Source organism: Scyliorhinus torazame, chromosome 9, assembly GCF_047496885.1.
Source record: "Scyliorhinus torazame isolate Kashiwa2021f chromosome 9, sScyTor2.1, whole genome shotgun sequence".
NCBI classification, from domain to species: domain Eukaryota; kingdom Metazoa; phylum Chordata; class Chondrichthyes; order Carcharhiniformes; family Scyliorhinidae; genus Scyliorhinus; species Scyliorhinus torazame.
The window spans coordinates 170634607-170652872 of record NC_092715.1 but is presented as its reverse complement, the minus strand read 5'-3'; the positions used below and the strand labels follow the sequence as shown (position 1 = coordinate 170652872).

Genomic DNA, 18266 nt, shown 5'->3' with positions numbered 1-18266 from the left:
TGGGCATGTCTGAAGCTGAGGGGGTTCTGGCAGGGGTTCGCGGACGTGATGTCCAAGGTGTTGGGGGTGAAGGTGGCCTGAGACCAGAGGTGATGATATTCGGGGTGTTGGAAGACTTGAGAGTCCAGGGGCGAGAGAGGCCAATGTCCTGGCCTTTGCGTCCCTGAGGGCCTGGAGATGGATTTTGCTCGGATGGGGGGACTCAGCCGCTGAAAGCGGTGTGGGTGAGTGGCCTGGCAGAATTCCTGAGGCTGGAGAAGGTCAGGTTTGACCTGAGGGGGTCGGTCAATGGCTTCACTCGGTGGTGGAAGCCATTTGTTGATTTCTTTGGATTGAGGAGTCAGCAATGGGGGGAACGGAATGGTGGGGTAAGGGGGTTAAAATGGAGAAGTCAGGATGGGAGAATGGGGGGGTTGGGTTGCTGTTTGTGGTTGAGAATGTTGTATGGTTGTTCTTCTACTTTTGTTTGTTTATATGAAAATGCCGTGAATAAAACATTTTTTTAAAAGAGTGATGAGACCTGTGAATCCTTTGAAACATGAAGTAATGTCTTCACAGGGTTGCCTTTTATTGGAAACATTTGGGATGTTTACACTTCGTTCCTGAAAATAGGATTTTAAAGAAGGTGTTAGAATCGAAGGAAATCTAGACACGGGACAGTTTCTCCTCGAAAACATTTTTGGAACTAAATCCATCACTGTAGGCTACATTTTAAAATCCAAATAGGGGCATAATTTTCTGTACTTGTGACAATAAAGATTATTATTATTATTATTAAGTGACTGTGGGAACTCATGGCTGAAAATGCAAATATAGTCAACGACAATTTGTATTTATAGTACCTTTAATAAAATGTCTCAAGGCACTTCAGTTACATTATCGACCAAAGTTGGACACTGAGCTAATAATGAGATAAATGGGCAAATTACCAAAAACATGATCAAAGGTAGTTTTCAGAAGTGTTGTGGAAGAAGAAAGTGGGGGAGAAAAGCAGAGGTTTCAGAGGGGATTTTAGAGCTGGGTGTCTATGCAGCTCTGCTCAGTCAATGCCCATTGTGACACGATCCTGGAAGATGCATGTTATAATCTGATCTAGAGTGAGTATTAAAATTGAATGAAAATATTGAAGGGAACAGCTGTTGTGGCTTTTGTACAGCACATTTGAGTCTGATAATATGCTCGCCCCAACTATCAAATATAGCTAGAATAAAAGTACAGCAATTGGAAGATGAAGATCTGTTGGTACTAAAAAAAGAACTGACAGTTACCAGTTCAGCGGTTACTCAAATTTGTAAATAGCAGGATCAATATTCTAATGTCAAACAATAATGTTTACTTCAACATCATACTTGGGAAGGACTCCATGGCAAGAAAATGTAGTACTCAATGTCTGCAGCAATCCAATATCTTCACTGGCTTTTTACTTGAGGAGGATTCCACTGAGTGCCATGGTATCTCCAGATATTTCCTTCAAGCAGCTAAGTCATAGGTTTGTTTTCACTTGAGCTCACTTGCCCCAGTTGATTTTCACTGGCAGTCAGCATGGCTATCTACTTCACTAACACTTGCCAGATTAATCTGCTTCAGTTGTCTTTCCCGACAGTCGGTCACAAATCTACACTCGTGGCGTCGCTCCTGATTAGATGATATCGTATTGAGAACCTTAAAGGGGAGCAACTTGGGAGGAGAAACCAGGACACAAATGTGATAATTTATACAATCATTACTTTCCACAGGACCCAAAGATTTGCACTTTATTTGGAAGAAAAATGGTCAAAGGATGACTGATTCCATTAAGCACCAAACTCAGCCATTAAAAGATGGGCGAATCCATGTTATCAGCTGGCTGAAGGACACAGTAATAACTGACACACAATATCACTGTCATGTTACATCCAAAAACGGAAAAGCAAAGTCAGATGTACTCATTGTAGTTGGAGGTAAGCAAAGAAACAACTTGCACCAAGAATATCCCAAGTTTTTTAAAAATAAAGTTAGAGTGTCCAATTCATCTTTTCCACGTAAGGGGCAATTTAGTGTGGCCAATCCACCTAGCCTGCACATTTTTGGGTTGTGGGGGCGAAACCCACGCAAACACGGGGAGAATGTCAAACTCCACAGGTATAGTGACCCAGAGCTGGGATCGAACCTGGGACCTCAGCGCCTTGAGGCAGCAGGGCTAACCCACTGCGCCACCGTGCTGCCATCCCAAGGTTTTTTACCCTCTTCCTTCCCCTCACCACTCCCCTCACCCGAATGATAACCAATCATATTCCCAGAAAGTTCTGTGACCAGAACAGACCCCAGGCCTCCCTTATCTGCATTTCTGTCTCAGCACAAGCTATTTCTGTTTCCATGGTGACAAAACCCAGGATCTTGATAACGACTCCTCGTTGTGATTTGAATCTAGTGGAATAAATAAACGTTGGAAATCCAACATGAAAGAAGAGATTAAAGACGGGTGACTAAAGTTGAATTGAAAAGGTTGGAGCCGAGAAGACGTTGAAAGGTATAAAGGCAGAAATCTTGAGAAAATTTGAGGGAGCAGAGCCACCAATGGTAGAGTGAAGGGGATGCACGAAAGGACAGAACCAAGAGGATTTCAGGATGTGGAAGGAGAGGTACAGCTTACTGCGGAGGGTGTTGGAAACCTAAAGCAAAAGTAGGTCAGCAGAGAAGTGGGAGTGATTGTGTTTTGGAGGGTAGACATTGGGAGGCTAGGTAAGAGAGTGTTTTTCATCAATACAAAGTATCTATGCATGTGTAAATAAATGCAATTGGACTAACACGAGCATTTTGCAGAATTACATTGCTGAAATTAAACATTAGTAAATCTTTTAATAATTTTCCAATAATACACATCATAAAGTAAGCTAAATGGGAGGGCAGCACGGTGGCACAGTGGGTTAGCCCTGCTGCCTCATGGCGCCGAGGTCCCAGGTTCGATCCAGGCTCTGGTTCACTGTCCGTGTGGAGTTTGCACATTCTCCCCGTGTCTGCGTGGGTATCGCCCCCACAACCCAAAGATGTGGAGGATAGGTGAATTGGCCACGCTAAATTGCCCCTAAATTGGAAAAAAATGAATTGGGTTCAATTTGAATTTGAATTGTTTTTTGGAGCGGGCGGGGAGCTGGATTAGGGGCTCGCCCCTGACCACACTCTGAGCCCTGGCTTTGGAACTCAGAAAAAGTAATAAAATGTTTTTTTTTTAAATTGCAATAAATCTGCAAAGTTAATGGACGCTATTTAATAGGAAATATTCTAAGTGCCGTATCGGCCGTAACTTAGAATCATAGAATCCCGACAGTGCAGAAGGAGGCCATTCGGCCCATTGAGACTACACCTACTCTGATAGAACACCCTACCTAGGCCCACTCCCCCGCCCTATCCCTGTAACCCCACCTAACGTTTCAACACCAAAAGGCAATTTAGCATGGCCAATCCACATAACCTGTACGCCTTTGGACTGTGGGAAGAAACCGGAGAACCTAGATTAAACCCACACAGACACGGAGAAAAAGTGCAAACTCCACAAGCAGTCACCCAAGGTCCCTGGACCTGTGAGGCAGCAGTGCTAACCACTGTGCCACCGTGCTATCTCCCCTGGCCAAGCCTGTATTTAAGGGCACTTGGTGCCGGATATGATCCCCCACAAGCTTCACAGCAGAAATGGCTGTCCCGCTAGCTGATTCGTCCAGCAACTCCTTGCTCACAAAGGGGAGCTGCTCAAAGTCACTCTCTCTGAACACACTCCAGTCAGCACACAGCCATGTCACCATGTAGACCTGCTCCACACTTCGGGGATGCCGACCTGGTCAGGCTACTGGATGACGTGCAGGTGAGATGGGACACCGTTCACCCGAGGGGGAGGGGGGGGGGGCTGGCAGAGGACCAGCCACAGGACCACCAATGCCGCCCGGGAGGCAGTGGCAGTGACAGTCAGTTTGAGGAGCATGACCAGGAGGACCTCCGTCCAGAACAGAAAACCAATGACCTCTACTGGGCCACAAAGGGTAAGTTAACACCAGCACTGGTCCTGCCTGCCACCAATCTGACCCCCCTCCTCCACCCCCAACAAGTTGGCATTATCTCCAGCCCCGTAGCCTTTGGAACTCCTCCAATCGGCTATGCACTCACCGGAGTGTCACTGACATCCACTCTTGAATCTCATGGTCGCACCTTAACGTCTGCATCAGCTCCGGGATAACCTTGTCCAGAGGCTTTGCATTTGATTGAGACTCAGCTGAGTCCTGGGATCGGATCAGACTTCCGACTGCTGACTGCCTTGGATGTTCCTGCCTCCACCTGATGTGCATCAGCAACTGTGTGGTGCTCACCAGATTTTGCCCCAGAAGCCTGTCCACTAATGTCACCCACTGAGGTGTGTCTCTTTGCGCTGGCGGAGGCTGGGGATGACAGTTGTGATACCTCAATGGTGGCATCCGCAGAGCTCTCTGCCAGGGTGTTTTCTTGGTTCATGGGGATGGGGCGATCCCGGATGGCCCGGCCCCATCAGATGGTGATCCTGAAAGACAGTGGACATGTGGTCAGTGAGAGGGAAAGATCATTTTGTCTGACATGAACAATTCACTTGAGACAGGTCATTTTGGTGAAGGGGCAGTGGGTCCTCACCTATGTGCTGCAGATCAGCCTTGCTGGTGACTGCTCTATCCTCGCAATCTCCAGGGACTGTTCCACATAAGCAGTGAGGACTCTGATGTCCGGAAGCCTGCTGCTGTCTGTCTGGGCTCTCTCTGCCCTATTATGGGCTAACTTCTCCAGTGGGGACAAAGAGACGGCATTGTGAGCCGCACGCCTGATGTATCGCTGGTGGTGGCGGCGGGGGGAAGAGTCTATGGCAGGTGGCATGTGTGGGCACTGCACCTGGGCGTGGAGGGCTTGTGCTGGTGGATGCCAGAGTATGCTGGAGCACAGGTGCAGGAATATGCTGGGCAGGAGCATGGGGGAGATGCGAGAGATGCCAGCCGCCAACTTGTTGGCGGGTGAGCAGAGGTCAGGGGGGTGGCAGGTGGGGCCAATGTCAGGTGGCCGGTATTTTTTGCAGCCCAGATGAGGTCATTGGTCTTCCTGCACTGGACAGAGGTCCTCCTCGTCATGCTGCCTGAATTGACAGACTGCCACTGTCTCTCAGGCAGCATTGGCAGCCCTGTGCCTGGTCCTCTGACACCCTTGGGGGAATAGGGTATCCCATCTCCTCTCCACGGCATCCAGCAGCCTGTACACTGTAGAGGCCTACGTGGTGGCATGGCTGTGTGCTGAGTGGAGTGTGTTCAGAGGGAGTGTTTATGAGCAGCTCCCCCTTGTTAGCGGAGAGCTGCCAGGTGTGGTCCAAGCGAATCAGCTGGCGGGACAGCCATTCCGTCATGACGCACGTGGCCGATCATTTCCAGCATCAAGTGCCGCCAGGAAGCAAGTCACTCCCAATATGGCACTTCAAACTTTTCCAGTTAAATCGGGCCCAATGTTATTAATCACCCTTAACGATCCCATCACAAAAAATAATGCTGAAAGGTGTTGCCATACTTGGTTCGCGGGGATGGAGCAACCCTGGATGGCCCGTTAGTTACATCATTACCAGGTGTATGTACGTGTGAAAAGTGGCAAAGTGGCTTCAGGTGTGCTTTATGTCGACACTGCCCATCAATACAGAGGACAGTTTGGGAATTTCTTGGTTTGTATGGCTCAGCAACTATGTCAGTGTATTATGAGAAGGTTGGGTTCATATTACAGCAGAGAACCAAAACGAATATATAGAATTAGAGGAAAATTGAAAAAGTGAATAAGAGAGCAAAGAGAATGTGGATGAGAATAAATTAGTAGTTAACATAAAAGGAAACACAAAAGTAAAAAGGCGGTCAGGGAAAAGTGGAAGCAATTATGGATCAAAAAGATCTTGTTGTGGAGGCAGAGGACATGTCTGAGGTACTACATGAATACTTTGCATCTGTCTCCATGAAAGATGAGGATACTGTCAATGTAGTAAGGATAGGATAAAAATAAAGATTAATTGAAATAACTAACAATAGTAATACTGAATATGATGAATTAAATATTTCAGTTAAAGATTGTAAAACTCCGAGAAACGTCGTCCAGTCTGAATGGATTCCCTCTTAGGTTGCTGTGGGAAGGGTGAAAATAGAGGGTCTGGCCATAGATCTCAAATGTTTATGCAGTGAGTTGTTAGGATCTAGCATGCATTGCTTGAAAGAGTGGTAGAAGCAGATTCAACAGCAACCTTCCAATGAGAATTAGATACATTCCAGGCTAAGGGGAGAAAGCAGCATTGTGTGATTAATTGAATCGCTCTTCTGAAGAGCTGGCAGAGCATGATTGGCCAAATAGCCTCAGCTTGTGCGGTATCATTCTATGAAGATATAAAAATGTGCAAAGAAAACCTCTATACTCGTGGCTACTGCCCCTGTACTTGAGTAGTTGGGTTTGAAGCAATATTGAAATCATGACATTCACCCTCCTGCAGTAGAACGAGTCTGATTTTTCATCCCACCAGATTACTGCCCAGTAAGTCTCGATGGAAATTATCCCTCATGCCCCCAGGTGAAATGGTGAGAAAGTTGGTCAGAGAAGAAACCACCATGAAGCCAGTGCGCATGGTGTTCAACAAGGATTTCTTGAATGAAGGGAACTGACTCAGTAGAAGGGAATGGTTCTCGCTGTCAATAATATTTACAAAAACATTAAGGTTATTAAACAAAAATCCTGAGTGGGAAATGTTCAAGCGTGGGCTTTGCAAGGAACAACCGTTTGTGTTATGTGGCAGCAATTGAAGCTGCGGGAAGTCTGGACAAAACAAAAAATTAAGTAATGTAAGGGGAACAAATCAAAGTGACAGAGCTGATATAGTTGTTGGAGTCATACAAAAGATTATTTCAATTAAGTTGTATTATACTTCACTCTTTTCTATGAATTAACCTAGGAAGTGCATTCCTCAAACTATTAAAACATGCAAGTTATGAAAATTTGCCGTAGTCCTTATCACTACAGTTTTTTTTCTTTTACATTTGACCAATGAAGGCCCATTTACAGAATAAAAATAGAAGGTGCTAGACGTACTCAGTAGGTGAGGCAGCAAGTCATACCTGCATATCTGCCCGAAGGCAGGGCCTTGGCTCATGGGCTGTGAAGCTTCATCCTCAGAAGCAGAACTCGGGGGCATAACCTCAAAATAAGAGGAAGTAGATTTAGGACTGAGCTTAGGAGGAACTTCTTCACCCAAAGAGTTGTGGATCTATGGAATTCCTTGCCCAGTGAAGCAGTTGAGGCTCCTTCATTAAATGTTTTTAAGATAAAGATAGATAGTTTTTGAAGAATAAAGGGATTAAGGGTTATGGTGTTTGGGCCGGAACGTGGAGCTGAGTCCAAAAAGATCAGCCATGATCTCATTGAATGGCGGAGCAGGCTCGAGGGGCCAGATGGCCTACTCCTGCTCCTAGTTCTTATGTTCTATGGTTTCAGCTGTTTTCTTGATGGTTTTTGTTGAGTGCTGGTTTGCAATTGCCTTCCACTGTCAGGGCAAGGTGAGGAGGCAGGTCTCAAGTCAACTTCAGCAGAAATCGGAAATGAGCCCATGAGTCATTATTCTGAACCACAGAGTAGTCACCTTGCCATCTCCGCTAAGTGGTCTCTTGGCAGCAAGTATGGAGGGAGAAACAGAGTTAAAGTTTTGGATTAATGACTACCATCACAAGACATTGACGCTGATGCGACCAGAGCTGCTGAGCATTTCCAGCATTTTCTTTTCCTTTTTCAAATTTCTAGCATCTGCAGTACTTTGTTATTTTCCATTATAAGGACTGAATCAACTCTCAGAATTACAGAATTGTTACAGAAGAGGAGGAGGCTTTTGTCATGGATGCACTGGCTCTCCAAATGAGCTATTAAACAAGTGCCATTCTCCTGCCTTCTCCCAATAACCCTCCACATTCTTCCTTTTTAGCTAACAGTCTAATTCTCTTTTGAATGCCTCAATTGAACTCTCAGGCAGTGCATTCCAGAACTTAATTAGCTGCTGCCTGAAGAAGGTTTTCCTTCTGCTCTGTACAGACCCCTCATAATTATTCTTTTTTTTTCATAAATTTAAATTTTTTCCAATTAAGGGGCAATTTAGCGTGGCCAATCCACCTAGCCTACACATCTTTGGGTTGTGGGGGTGAGACCCACGCACAAACGAGGAGAATATGCAAATCTTCTATAATACTTGAATACAAGTTTATCTGGCATATATATGCACACATTAACTTGGGAGACCGGTTTAGTTCAGTGGGCTAAACAGCTGGTTTGATGCAGAGTAAGGCCAGCAGCGCGGGTTCAATTCCTACACTAGCTGAGGTTATTCATGAAGGCCCCGTCTTCTCAGCCTTGCCCCTCGCCTGAGGTGTGGGGATCCTCAAGCTGAATCACCACCAGTCAGCCCTCCCCCTCAAAGGGGAAAGCAGCCTATGGTCATCTGGGACTATGGTGACTTTATCTTTACCTTACACATTAACTTAAGAATCCAATTAATTTCTGATGACCGGTCATCAACCTGTAATTTTAACTCTGTTGAACCATATACTTCAGTAGAATCAAAGGGCTGGATTCCTCCTTTCATGGGATTAAGTGTTGACGCAGGGGCAGGATTCGTGGACTTCCATGACAGCACCTGAACCGATTCCGAGACCGTTGAAGGGCGAACACCAGCACCTCGTGGAACACAATTGATTCCAATAAGAAACCGTGTGGGATTCGCTGGATTGGCAACTGACACTCAGGAGGCTGACAAGCTGCAGCCGCATATACACACTTCACTCCCCCCACACACCATCCCAGCCAACAAGATGGCAGCAAGGTGAGTGGCCCCAAGATTCGCCGGCGCCAAGTTTGAGACCCTCCTGGACACCGTGGAGGAGAGGAAGGCCACCCTGTACCCCGGCCCGGGAAGGTGGCTGCCAGCTGCTGCCGTCCGCCAATCAGCGTGCCTTGGCATAGGTGGCAGAGGCGGTAAACGATACGAGTAACACCATCCGGACCGACCTGCAGTGCCGTAAAAAAACTGCAAGATGATCTCAGGACGGCCAGGGTGAGTAGGTAGCACTGTGCCCCTGGCACCAACCCCCGACCCACACACCCGTTACTCCACCACATCCCCAACTCAGAGGGCGAGCGAACCCGCATCCTGCACCACATGCTGGCACCCATACCGCCGGCAGGGAAGGTACCGGAACACTGCAGCATCTCGGAACCCCCGCCCCCTCCTGTCCTGGCGCATCTGGTGGGCGGTGGGCAGAACAGGGTGGCACCACGCCTCCCGGGACACCCGAGCCGGGCCCATCCAGGCCCGGTCGACCAGAAAAAAGGGGACCCAGGTCGTAGGGCGGGAATCACAGCAGGCCACCTCCACCCCTGATGTACCGTCTGGGGATCCACATAGTCGTAACATTAGGGCCCATAAGGCCAGAAAATAAGACACCAGTTAAGTTGGCATGGGTGCATGGCTCAGTTTAGTGATTAGGGCTAGGGCATGTTGTCACATTAAACACCTGTTCACACTGTTACAAACTGCCTCTGTGCTCTGTCAGAGGGCTGTGAGGGGTGGGTTGGTCTGGGTTGGCCGCAGAGGGGGGGAGAGGAAGAGAATTGGTGGACATTGGAGGTGGTCTTGACTCATTGACCATAGTTCAGCCAGCACTCACCACTCCAGTGTCGCACCTTCCCCGCCACCATCCCCTTCTTTGCCACCCCAGGGGTCCAATGGGACCGTGCAATGGAATGGCCAGCTCGCATGCAGGGATCTCCCAGATGAACGGAAGAAAGTGCTACTGTGGGCAGGAGTCAGACTTTGTCAAATGATGCGGAGCACCAGAGCTCATCGCAGAGCGGGTTGTCATCATCCTCCATCCCATGGACCAGACCCGCTGTGCCAGGGTGAAGGCGTGGTGCAAACTGCCCGGGTATCGGGTACAGACATGTATGATGTGCATCCGATGGTCACACACCAGCTGCACATTCATCAAGCGGAACCCCTTTTGGTTTGTGTAGAGCGGCCTGTCATCTGCCGGTGATCGTAGGGCGGCATTCAACCTGTCGATCACCCCCGAACCCGGAGTATATCGGCGAAGGCAGCGGGGTTTGCCGCCAGAGTATCCTGGTGGGCTCGGTCCAAATTGAAATGGATATATTATGGTGACTGGGCATATAGGGCCTCCATGACAGCACAGATGTACCTGTGCACCAAGGTCTGAGATCCCAGACAGATCTCTACTCGGCGCCTGGAAGGACCCCGTGGCATAAAAGTTCAGGACGACCGTCACCTTGACGGCCACTGGGAGTGGTTGTCCTTCTGTGGTAAACCACTGTGTTGTGTTGTTACATGCCTGGGCTTGTCCCGGCTGGCTCCGCCTGTGGCTCCTCCCCTTGGGCTCATGTATAAAGGTGGCTAGTCTCCGCTCCCGCCCCAGTTCAGGACCAGAAGCCAGGAGGCTTGCTGTTTAGTGTATTAAAGCCTCAGTTACATTCATCACTCGTCGTGTGTTATTGATGGCATATCAATTTAATACACTAAACCTTACGATGAACTCATCACTCAAGCCTGATCGCCTGGAGCTGGACCCACAGGCAGCCGATGCCACAGAAACTTTTGAGCACTGGCTAAGCTGCTTTGAAGCATACCTCGTATTCTTCACCGAAGACTTCACAGACCTCCAGAAGAAGCAGATCCTCCACGCACGGGTGAGCCCAAGAGTCTTTCTTCTCGTATGCAGAGGCAATAATGCTGCTGAAGGGACAATACGTGAAGTCCGTTAACGAGGTGTATGCTAGGGACCTCCTTGCCACGAGACGGCAACGTCCAGGGGAATCACTTGCAGAATTCCTGCGTGCTCTGCGGGTACTCAGCCGGAACTGTGATTGACGGGCAATATCGGCTACCCAGCACGCGGAGCTGCTGATCAGGGACGTTTATGTCGTGGGCATGAAATCAAACTATATCCGCCAGCGATTACTCGAAAGGGGTACACTCGGCCTCCCAGAGACAGTGCAACTCTCCAACTCGCTGGAGGTGGCCTCCCAGAACATGGAAGCCTACACCTCCGATCACGCGGCACCCTCGTGGACCTCATGGGCGCCGCCATCATCCGACCCGGGTGCGACGCAAGCCTGTGCCACGCAGTGGCCGGCCAACGCCGGAGGCCCGAGGTGCTACTTTTGCGGCCTGGGCAGCCACCCCAGACAACGCTGCCCTGCACTGAACGCAACTTGTAACAGCTGTGGGAAGAAGGGCCACTTTGCAAAAGCCTGCCAGGCCCGATCTCCCCCTAAAACTTCTAGGCCCAGCAGCGTTGCCTGCTGCCTGTCGGGGCTGCCCCCAGCTGCTGCGCCACCCGCCATGTGCGAGCCGGGCCCATCCAGGCCCAGTCGACCAGAAAAAAGGGGACCCAGGTCGTAGAGCAGGAATCACAGCAGGCCACCTCCACCCCTGATGTACCGTCTGGGGATCCACATAGACGTAACAGTAAGGGCCCATAAGGCCAGAAAATAAGACACCAGTTAAGTTGGCACGGGTGCATGGCTCAGTTTAGCGATTGGGGCTAGGGCATGTTGTCACATTAAACACCTGTTCACACTGTTACAAACTGCCTCTGTGCTCTGTCAGAGGGCTGTGAGGGGTGGGTTGGTCTGGGTTGGCCGCAGAGGGGGGTGAATGTGGGAAACCACTGTGTTGCATTGTGTTGTGTTGGACATGCTCCTCCCCTCGGGCTCATGTATAAAGGTGGCTAGTGTCTTCCCCCCCCCCCCCCCCCCCCCCAGTTCGGGACCAGAGGCCAGTAGGCTTGCTGTTTAGTGTATTAAAGCCACAGTTACATTCATCACTCGTCGTGTGTTTATTGATGGCATATCATCTTCCCTATTCCCCATGGCAGATATGTCGCACTGTCCCCTTTCTCAGCTGGAGTCTTCGAATGGCATGCCCAATCCTTCAGGTCCTCGAATGACGAGCGCCACCGATACGCACGAGGCTTCATGTGGCGCCTCCTTGGCACCTCCTCCTCCTCGGCCTGTTGGGCAGCCGGCTCTCCTTCCACAGTGGCTGCCTCCTGTTCCTCTGGGGCAGGCTCCGCGACTGCAGCTTCCTCCTCATCGAGCAGCTCCAGCTCGTACAGCCTCAGGGCATCCCCCAGGGCTGCGGCAATTAGCAGGAAGGCCACCATTGCTGGTTGCATTCCAATATCCATTGTCTGCAGGGGGTGAAAGGCTGACATGTTAGCATAGTGCATACCCCTGTGCCCAACCAGGTCCATCAGCTCAACCGGGCTACACAGAGCTGAAGGTGGTGTTGAGGGCCCACCTTACAACGGCGAGGATGAGCCGGCTCTTTGAGGGGGTAGAAGATGTGTGTGAACATTGGGGGGGGGGGGGCGGCCCACAAACCACGTTCGTATGTTTTGGTCCTGTCCAAAGCTGGAGGATTACTGGAAGGAGGTTTTTAGGATAATCTCTAAAGTGCACATGAAACTGGACCCGGGCCCTCAGGAGGCCATATTCGGGGTGTCGTACCAGCCGGGGTTGGAAACGAGCATGGAGGCAAATGTTGTACCCTTCACCTCGTTGATCGCCTGAAGGCGGATCCTGTTAGGGCGGAGATCAACCCCTCCACCCTGTGCCCTGGTGTGGCAGGGGGAACCTGCTGGAATTCTTGAATGCTTGAAATGGTCAAGTTTGAAATGAGGGGAAGGGTGGAGGGGTTCTACAATTCATGGGCATTATTTTCATAGATTATCATAGAATTTACAGTGCAGAAGGTGGCCATTCGGCCCATCAAGTCTGTACTGGCTCTTGGAAAGAGCATCCTACCCAAGGTCAACACCTCCACCCTATCCCCATAACCCAGGGCAGCACGGTAGCATTGTGGATAGCACAATTGCTTCACAGCTCCAGGGTCCCAGGTTCGATACCAGCTTGGGTCACTGTCTGTGCGGAGTCTGCACATCCCCGTGTGTGCATGGGTTTCCTCCGGGTGCTCCGGTTTCCTCCCACAGTCCAAAGATGTGCAGGTTAGGTGGATTGGCCATGATAAATTGCCCTTAGTGTCCAAAATTGCCCTTAGTGTTGGGTGGGGTTAGTGGGTTATGGGGATAGGGTGGAGGTGTTAACCTTGGATACGGTGCTCTTTCCAAGAGCCTGTGCAGACTTGATGGGCCGAATGGCCTCCTTCTACACTGTAAATTCTACGATAATCTATGAAACCCAGTAACCCCACCCAATTTGGGGCAATTTTGGACACTAAGGGCAATTTATCATGGCAAATCCACCTAACCTGCACATCTTTGGACTGTGGTAGGAAACCGGAGCACCCGGAGGAAACCCACGCAGACACTAGGAGGATGTGCAGACTCCGCACAGACAGTGACCCCAGCCGGAATTGAACCTGGGACCCTGGAGCTGTGAAGCAATTGTGCTATCCACAATGCTACCGTGCTGCCATATTCATTATGCACTTTTGAGAATTGGATTACATCGAACATTAGGGGGGTGGGGTTCGGAGGGTTGGGGTTGGGGGGGGAGGGGGACTGTATGTGTTAATGGTGACTATTGGTGATTCCTGATTCCTTTTTGTTATTTGTTTCTGTTAACATGCAGGCTAATGTTTGGGGTTTGGTGGGAGATTGGGATTGTTGTTATTGATATGGGGATTGACATTACATTCATTACTGATTATTGTTTATTGTTGGGTGTAAATTTGGGAGAAAATGTGAAAAGGAGAATAAAATTATTTTGAAAAGAAAGAACAACAGCCAAAGCTCACTGGGTGCACCACTTCATATAGATAAGGTTTATGGGCTACCATGTCGTACATTTTCAAAGTGGGAAATAGGTGTACCTAGATGACTAGACAACTATTTATCAGTGATAGTGTCTTGTGAGGGTACCTTTAAGACATGGATGTTTAAGCAATGTACCTTTAAGAAAACAGTGATGTCAGAGAGTGGGTGGAGCTGGGCGTTCGGTCAGACATTTTGGCAGGTTTTTAGTTGCAGTTTAAAAAGCTTTTGTGTGTCTGTGTGTTTTCAGAGAGCTGCAAGTTTGAAAACACCTTGTGTGTGTCTGTGTTTTGCAGTGAGCTGGATCTCTGCCATAAAAGACCATCTCTGGATCATTTGGGTGATTTAAACTTATAATAGTGAAGCCTTTAACCTGTTGTGATTTTGTTTAAAGGTGTTAAGTCTTTTGGAAGTTTGAAGGAACATTTTAAGGAATTATTTACTGTTGCAATATTTTCTGAGTTATCTTTGAAGTATGCGGTGTTAAGAGATCCAATGTTTATTTAAGATGTTAAGTTGAGTTCATGGACTAAACAATGTTTTGTGTTTAAAAACCCACGTGTCCATAATTGTAATCCCACACCTAGGGAAAAAGCCGTGTGCTAAGAAAAGCAACAAATCCATTAAAGGGAGAGGTTGGTTGAACTCCATGATACATTTTGGGGTTCTGAAAAGGCCTCGCCCATAACAATAGATTTCTGTATTTTGTACTTTTTGACTTTTTTATCTCATGGATTGTTGTTTCTGTTGTGTACTAAAAATGCTCTTCACAATGACATCATTGTTTCCCTTTGCATACCTAACACTGATTAGAGACATGGTCAGGGGCTCCAGCCGGTTCAATATGTTCAGCAAATCCCCTTCCACTTTATCTCTACTTGCTAACAATTAAGTGATTTTGGCAGAACACATAGAAGATCATTGAGATCCCGGCTTGGGTCACTGTCTGTGGAGTCTGCACGTTCTCCCCGTGTTTGCTTGGGTTTCCTCCGGGTGCTCCAGTTTCCTCCCACAGTCCAAACATGTGTGGGTTAAGTAGATTGGCGATGCTAAATTGCCCATAGTGTCCAAAAAGGTGAATTGGGGTTACTGGGTTAAGAAGATGGGGCAGAGGAGGTGTGTGCTTGAGTGGAGTGCTCTTTCCAAGGGCTGGTGCAGACTCGATGGGCCGAATGGCCTCCTTCTGCACTGTAAATTCTATGATACTATTTGTTGGTCTGATACTAAATTATTTGGTGAGGTGGTTTGAATGATCAGTTCCTTATTGGAACATTGAATTTGAGCAGATGCAAGCTGACTCATTTCACGGCTTTTTCCACAGGTGTGGGATTACAATTATGGACACGTGGGTTTTTAAACACAAAACACTGTTTATTCATTTCATCTGGTTTTGCATATTACACATGCAAATATGATTAATTTTAAATTTCCAAATATAGTAAGATTAGATATCTGTGATAGGGCTGTTGCATTTACTTTGCATACATTTAATGTAGATGACCGAGCCCAAAAAAGGTGGTCGAAGGAACTGGCAAAATGGAAGAAGGCAATAGATGACCATGAACAAATGATGCAGACTTGGATGAAGTCCTGGGTAAGATAAATAGCACAAACAAGTGTCAATTATTCTGTAGCATTCCCAGTTATCTCCATAAAGTTTCAACTTTAAGCCACAGTAGCGCTCAAATTCCATTCTTTTCAAGGGCGTGCATTAATTTCCAATGTTTCAGACTCCATAATCCTTTCAGAAAACTTCAGAATTAAGTACAAACCTGAATTTGTTAACATGATTCCTACCTGCATTTCTGCACTTACTTTTCTTCACATTCTTAAGTAGCTCATTCCTTGTCTCGAAGCCCTGGCAATGTGTTCCTATAGAATGTACATCTTGAACCAGTCTTTAGGCATCGATAGATCAGAGTTCCATGGCTTGACATCAGTTTGACTTTCACTGCTTTGCTAGTTTCCAATGCTTTGCTGTTTTACAAGGAAATGTAACTGGGAATAGAACCTCAGCCCTTAACCTACCATAATATTGCAGAGTAGGTGGGCACTTTTATCGGCACTTAAATGCTAAATCTGAGAAATTACTTCAATCTACATTGCGTGACGAGCACAAGAGGATGTAGGTTCAAAGCAGATTTCCGTTAGACAGTTCTTCATACAAGAGCATTGTACTCTTGCTCAGTTATTCCTCCCTTCTCATGCTCATTTTTCAGCTTTTCTTGGGCTTACCTAAGTAGGGAGGGGGTGTAAAATGGGTGTAAGAAAAGCTGCATCCTCTTGTCCTCATCACGCATGTGCGCTCCCCAGCCACCCCCTGTTCAAACTCAGCATGTGGTATTACTCAAACCTAGGGTGCAGTTTATGAAGAAACAATGTCAGCTGTGCGAGTTCAATTCCTGTACCAGCTTACCCAAACAGGAATATGGCGACTAGGGGCTTTTCACAGTAACTTCATGCTTGTGACAATAAAAGATTATATATTATATAATCTTTATTTGGCTCAAAATGAGGAGGATAATCTGAGTATTTTTTTTCTGGCCTGCTGTTGAGAGAATTCTTCAATCAAACTGCTTAGCCTGCCTGTTGATGTGGCTGTTACTGGTTGCTGTGTATCCCCAACAGTTAGTGCCAAAATAAAATTAACATCAGGGAAATCCATGAAACAGAGCATTCAGAGCATTATCAAACACCAACTGGATGTTAGAATAAAACCACCGAGATTGACTTCCTAATATTCACTGACTTGCTATGACAAAGCAAGTTTCTTGCTTTAGAAACAAATAAGAAAATCTTGATGGGAATTTCCAGGCCCAATCTGTGCTTTTCCCACTTTGTGACATAGCCTGTTAAACTAATTGGCCTGAATATTTTAATTGTAATGATGGCAAAACGGCCAGCATTTGTCATCAAATATGAAAGGGACAGCAACTCCTGGCATCCACACGTGTGCAGCTAAACATAAAAATCCGGAAGTTGCTGCCAGTGACTTGCCCGCTCCTCAAAAAGTGCTGTTGACGCCCGTGAGCATCCACTTTTTCATATTGTTACTGTTTCTGTACAGTCTCTTGATAATGTTATGCCTTGTTGAATGGGGGTTTTAAATATTGTACCAAATCATAATTACTATTGAACAATCCCTCTGACCCTGAAAATGTAATTTTGTGTTTGTGGAATGTCAAATTTTTCTGTCACGGTTAAAATTTCATAGAATTTTAAAATAATTTTTTAAAATGTTTATGATATTTCAGCTTCTAACTTAATTCCCATGTGTATATTATAAGGGCTGGTTTAGCTTAGTGGGCTAGACAGCTGGTCTGCAATGCAGAACAATGTCAGCTGTGCGGGTTCAATTCCCGTACCAGCTTACCCGAACAGGCGCCGGAATATGGCGACTAGGGGCTTTTCACAGTAACTTCATACTTGTGACAATAAAAGATTATATATTATATAATCTTTATTTGGCTGAAAATGAGGAGGATAATCTGAGTATTTTGTTTCTGGCCTGCTGTTGAGAGAATTCTTCAAACTGCTTAGCCTGCCTGTTGATGTGGCTGTTACTGGTTGCTGTGTATCCCCAACAGTTAGTACCAAAATAAAATCAACATCAGGGAAATCCATGGAACAGAAATCAACCAATCTTTATGGGGTGCTTTAGTCCAGGTCACAGGCAAAAACTGTCTCTTTGCCACTGACAGCAAAATCTAGGCCATTAACTATGCCACTGGATGTTGTTAGTACTGTGGAATCTGTTGCAGTCTTAACCTCCAACAGTTCAGCTATCTTAACTGTGAAGTGAACTATAACCATTTTTCAAAACCTTTCTTCCAGGACAGCTGTGAAGAGGAGAACTTAAAATAAGATGCACAGGAAAGGATTTGTATTTGATGAATGAAGTTCATCTGTCATTTTGTTCCAAGCGTCGACAAATGAATAAATTTAACCTTGCCAGTGGCAGAAGAGCTCTTTTTTTGATTTTGAACTTTGAAAGGGTAACAACAGTTTACTGAATTGGTAGCTTATTATAGCTATGTATCATGATAATTCTTTTTTTTTTTTTTTATTAAATATTTTATTGAAAATTTTTGGTCAACCAACAGTACATTGTGCATCCTTTACACAATATTATAACAACACAAATAACAATGACCTATTTTATAAACAAAAAATGAATAAATAATAAATAACAAAAATGAAAACTAGCCCTAATTGGCAACTGCCTTGTCACAAGTAACACTCTCCAAAAATATAATTTAACAGTCCAATATATAATTATCTGTAGCAACGACCTATACATACTATACAGTATATATTAACAACCCTGAGAGTCCTTCTGGTTCCTCCTCCCCCCCCCCCCCCCCGCGATCCTGGGCTGCTGCTGCTGCCTTCTTTTTCCCATTCCGTCTATCTTTCTGCGAGGTATTCGAC

General features: G+C 46.8%; 1 protein-coding gene across 3 annotated transcripts in view; it reads left to right on the top strand.

Moving 5' to 3' along the window:
- Window positions 1-17792, top strand: part of sema4d (sema domain, immunoglobulin domain (Ig), transmembrane domain (TM) and short cytoplasmic domain, (semaphorin) 4D) — a 266716-nt gene extending 248924 nt beyond the window's left edge. For 2 of the 3 annotated variants that reach the window (XM_072516791.1, XM_072516788.1), the window contains 3 exons: window positions 1737-1940; window positions 15332-15429; window positions 17670-17792. In XM_072516791.1, coding sequence (XP_072372892.1) covers window positions 1737-1940; window positions 15332-15429; window positions 17670-17699 — 332 coding nt within the window. In that variant the 3' untranslated portion in view covers window positions 17700-17792. The remainder of the gene's footprint in view (window positions 1-1736; window positions 1941-15331; window positions 15430-17669) is intronic. The other variant, XM_072516789.1, reaches the window with a different exon arrangement.
- The last annotated feature ends 474 nt before the right edge of the window (window positions 17793-18266 follow it).